Source organism: Pteropus vampyrus, unplaced genomic scaffold (assembly GCF_000151845.1).
Source record: "Pteropus vampyrus isolate Shadow unplaced genomic scaffold, Pvam_2.0 Scaffold552, whole genome shotgun sequence".
Classification (NCBI taxonomy): Eukaryota; Metazoa; Chordata; class Mammalia; order Chiroptera; family Pteropodidae; genus Pteropus; species Pteropus vampyrus.
In genome coordinates this window covers 408,727-413,460 of record NW_011889333.1, presented here as the reverse complement: position 1 = coordinate 413,460, position 4,734 = coordinate 408,727, and the positions used below count along the sequence as shown (strand labels likewise).

The window sequence follows — 4,734 nt, the reverse complement described above, 5'->3', positions numbered from 1 at the left end:
CGGCCAGACTGGGGACACAATTCTCAGGCAGGGAGAACGGCATTAGATCGGTACCACCAGATTCTAATTGGGGGAATTAGGATGGCTACTCATCAGCCAACTAACCTTTCTAAGGTAACTGAAGTTATACAGGGACCTCAGGAATGCCCTGGAGCGTTTCTTGAACGAGGCATACTGGGTATACACCCCCATTGATCCCGAGGACCCTGAGAACCAGCAGGCAATAAATATAGCCTTTGCTACTCAGGCAGCCCCTGATATCTGGTGTAAATTGCAAAAATTAGAAGGTTTTGCAGGGATGAACCTGTCCCAACTTGTTGAGATAGCCCAGAAGGTGTTCAACAACAGGGAGGCACCGGATGACCCCAAATGTATGGCTAAAATCCAAAGCTACTGTCATCAACCCAGCCAATCTGTTGCCAGACCCAGACCCCGAGACCCCCATTCATGACTGCACAGATTTCACTGACGCTGTGTGTTCCTCGCGGCCAGACCTCAAAGACTCCCCTCTGCCTGAAGCCGATGAAGTTCTGTTCACGGACAGGAGCAGCTTCATGCAGGAAAGAAGGAGGTATATGCTGGGGCAGTGGTCGTAACTCTAACTAGCACCATCTGGTCACAGGCTCTTCCCCATAGGACTTCTGCTCAAAAGGCAGAACTCATCACCCTCACGGAGGCACTAAGATGGGGAAAGGATAAGGCAGTCACAATATACACTGACAGTCGATGCACCTTTGCCGTTACACATGTACACGAAGCCATCTACAAGGAAAGAGGGCTTCTGACTTCAGCTGGGAAGGACATCAAGAACAAGGGGGAGATCTTAGCCTTACTCGAAGCCATATGGATGCCTAAGACTCTTGCTATTGTTCTTTGTAAAGGGCATCAAAAAGGGAATAGTCCTGAGGCTGAGAGAAACCGACAAGCCAATGCAGAGACAAGAACAGTGGCCACAAGGCCAGTGGGGCCCCCACCACATCTACTGTCTGTTATCCCTTACCCAGAACTGCCTTCATCTCTGACCTACATGGCAGAAGAGAACATATATTTTCAAGATAAGGGAGCCACTAGGAACCAACAATCCCAGATGGAAAAATCGGGCTCTCATAGCCCTTGGAAGGACTCTCCTCCACCAACTACACCAGACCACACACCTAGGGTGAACTAAGATGCTCCAAGCTTTAGACCCCTACTTTTACTTGTTAGAAGGGAGAAGAACTACAGGGGAGATTGCCTCACTATGCCCGGCTTGTGCCCAAGTTAATCCAAAGAAGGGGAAGATAGAAGAACCTAGACATAGGGAAAGAGAAACTTATCTGGGGGGGCCACTGGGAAGTAGATTTCACTGAGATAACCCTGACTGTGGGAAGCTACAAATATTTACTTGTTTTTATAGACCCACAGGATGGGTAGAGGCCTTCCCTACCAGGAAAGAGACTGCCTTAGTAGTTACTAAGAAACTACTACAAGAAATTCTCCCTCAATTTGGTCTCCCTGGAACTTTAGGGTCGGATGATGGGCCAGCCTTCGTAGCAAAGGTATGACAGCAATTGGCTAGCTAACTAAATTTGCAATGTAAACTCCACTGCGCCTACCGGCCCCAAAAGTTCGGGCCAAGTAGAGCGAATGAATCGGACCCTAAAAAAGACATTAGTCAAGTTAGGATTAGAAACTGGTGGGACCTGGGTAGAACTTCTCCCCTTTGCTCTTCTCCAAGCCGGGTGTACGCCATATATTAATGGATTCACCCCATTTGATATTTTCTTTGGAAAACCTCCACCTTTAGTACCTAGAATAGAAGATGAGAAAAAGGCAAAACTACATAACCTTGTCTTACTTAAGTCTTTACAGGCCCTTCAAAGTGTACAGAAGGAGATTTGGTCTGGGGTTCGTGCTGCCCACTCAGCCCCAGAGGACAGACTTCCCCATCAGTTTCAGCCTGGGGACTCTGTGTGGATCCGGAAGTTCACTTCCTAGGGACTAGAACCCAAATGGAAAGGACCTTTCACTGTCTACCTGACAACTCCCACTGCAGTTAAAGTAGATGGCATCTCATCATGGATTCATCACTCCCACGTGAAGGCGGTATGAGAGTTGACAGCTCAGGAAGACGGACTCTTAAAACTAAGACTCAAGCATACATAAGTATAAACCTTTGTTTCTTCCTTTTTATCTCTTTAGCCCAGACATTCGACCAGCCACAACCAAAATCAGAAGGAGCATTAATAACTTTGCTAACGACAATACACGAGGTCTTAAATAAGACCACCCCAGACATAGGACAAGATTGCTGGTTGTGCCTAAACCCAAAACCCCCCTTACTATGTCGGGGTAAAAACTCCCTTAAACTTAACTGAGCTCAGCAGGCTAGAACTTCAAGTCGATTCACTAGCAGAAGTAGTCCTCCAAAAAAAGAGGTTTAGATTTATTATTCTTCGAACAAGATGGGTTATGTATGGCTCTAGGTGAAACCTGTTGCTTCTACACTAATAACTCTGGAGTAACTAGAGAGAGCTTACGACTAGTAGAGAGAAATTTAGATGCCAGGGAAAAACAAAGACTGGAATCAGATAACTGGTTTCATAAGATGTTCAATTGGTCCCCATGGCTAACAACCCTTCTATCTGCTATAGCTGGACCTTTAATCCTCCTCCTCTTCTTGTTAACTTTTGGCCCATGTTTCCTCGATATCTTGTTTGCATATATAAGGAAGAGAATTAATTCTATTAAACTTTTAGTATTACAAAATAGAGGCTATGAGCAAATTCCACATGAAGAATCAAGGATTTGATTTTCTGCTAAGGCCAGTGGGGAATGTGCTGGCTGGAAAATTACTGCTTGGCTATCGCCCATGGGAACATAGGCTATTGCCCATGGGAACATAGGCTATCGCCCATGGGAACACAGGCTATCACCCATGGGAACATAACAGTCTAACAATAAGCTTTCTGCTTCTGTACCCCCGCTTGCACAACCGACCTGTGGGTTGACACGTAGTGAATAAGAGAAAAATAGACTTTTGTGTTTAAGACAGAATGAGGAATGAGATTTAGGGCTTAAAAACCCTGTACCTCTACATTTTGGGGCTGCTTAATTTGGGGTCCGCGTACCCCTGGCAGACGCAGCTGGCTGAATAAAGAGCACGTTTCCTATAACTCACTGATTTCTGGTGGTCCATGTGTCTTTCGGGGGCTGGCGGCTACCACAGTATCCAGGAAAACAGGAGTCATTCAATAGATACTCTTCATATGCACAGGGCTGGATGAATCCATTTTTTTTTGAGAAAGGGGATGCAAAATCTTTTACATTTTATGACTCTAATTTTGGCAGGGGCATGTCATCCGTCTCTCTATTTACCTATCTACCTGGTTATCGACCTACCTTATATTTTGGATAGAACACTAGACAAAAGGTGGGCACTGTTTATAATCCACTCATGAGAAATACCTAAAAAAGCAAACCCTTGGTGCTCCGAAACCTGGAAAGAGAAAGGCTCTGCACTGGGTCACTGCACCCGGTTACTAACCAGCCTCCGAATATCTCGCTCTGACTCCCACTTGATCTTTGAGATGGCTTCCTGGTGGGACTGATGCTCACTCCTCAGGTCCCCGGCCTTGATTTTATCCGCTTGGATCATATTGCTTAAAGCCTCGTCCACCTGCTTCTTGGCAGTTTTCAGGTCCGCAATTTCCTGTAAGAGCTTAAGGCGCTCCGCATCAAACAGTTTTCGAGCCTCCTCCCGGGCCTCAATGGTGAGCGCTGTCCTTACTTTGTCACTGCTGCCGTCCCGGAGGGCACACAGAGCCGATTTGAGCCTCTGGATCTCCCCATCCCGCACCTTCACTGTCCTTGACATTTCTTGCTCGTGCTGCTTGATGAGATTCTCCCTCACAGCCTGCAGCTCCTTCATCTTCTCCTCGTGGAGCTTGGCTTTCAGTTCTGTCACCAGGACCGTGTGCTTGCGCTGCTCCAGCTCACGAATCCTCTTTGCTTCTTGAGTCTTCTCTCTTTCAAGCTTAGATACCTAAAGGCAGAAAGGCAAAAGGATAAGAGAGATGAGCCTCAAAGGAAAGGTGTGCTCCCAGGCAGGATTTGCAGCTCAGGCCCCTGTGATCTCTTAATTCCTCATCTCTTTTCAAGTTCCAGGCCACTGTGTGCTTGGAGGAAAGGGAACCACAGGCTTTAAAGCTGGGAATACCGTGTGTAAAAGGAGGAAATCCCTAAGGATGCTTAAGTTACTTTGTTCAGACAAATATTTGATGTGCTGGAGCCTTACTATTCGATGTGTGGGCTGCAGATAAGCAACACACGCATCATACAGAAGCTTGTTGAAAATGCAGAATCCGGGGCTCCATCCCAGACTTATGAATCAGGATGTGCATTTTGATAAATTCCCAAGTGATTGGTGTACAGGTGTTTAGTTTAGTTTGTAAACTAAACACCTCTAGCTAGGTCCAAACTGATAAATGTGGGTGTCTCAAGATAGTTCATAGTTCAATATCATAATCAGACTAGTAAATTGTGCCTAAAGTAATATTATAAAATATTTCCCAATTTTTTTCTTTTCTTTTAGAAGAGAAGATGCTGCTGCTAAGGGGAAGGTGAAGAGTGAAGACAATTGATATACCCTTCACCTCCATTTCTTACTATGGCAACTTGGCTTCATCCCAAACTTTATACATACACCCACGCCAGCCCCCAAACCCTGCAGCCCACTGGGTCCTCTCTGTTAAA

At 46.0% G+C, this 4,734-nt stretch overlaps 1 protein-coding gene across 3 annotated transcripts in view; it reads right to left on the bottom strand.

Moving 5' to 3' along the window:
* Window positions 1-4,734, bottom strand: part of JAKMIP2 (janus kinase and microtubule interacting protein 2) — a 152,582-nt gene that overhangs the window by 58,036 nt on the left and 89,812 nt on the right. For all 3 annotated transcript variants that reach the window (XM_011383904.2, XM_011383902.1, XM_011383901.2), the window contains one exon: window positions 3,527-4,024. In XM_011383904.2, the coding sequence (XP_011382206.1) occupies window positions 3,527-4,024 (498 nt within the window). The remainder of the gene's footprint in view (window positions 1-3,526; window positions 4,025-4,734) is intronic.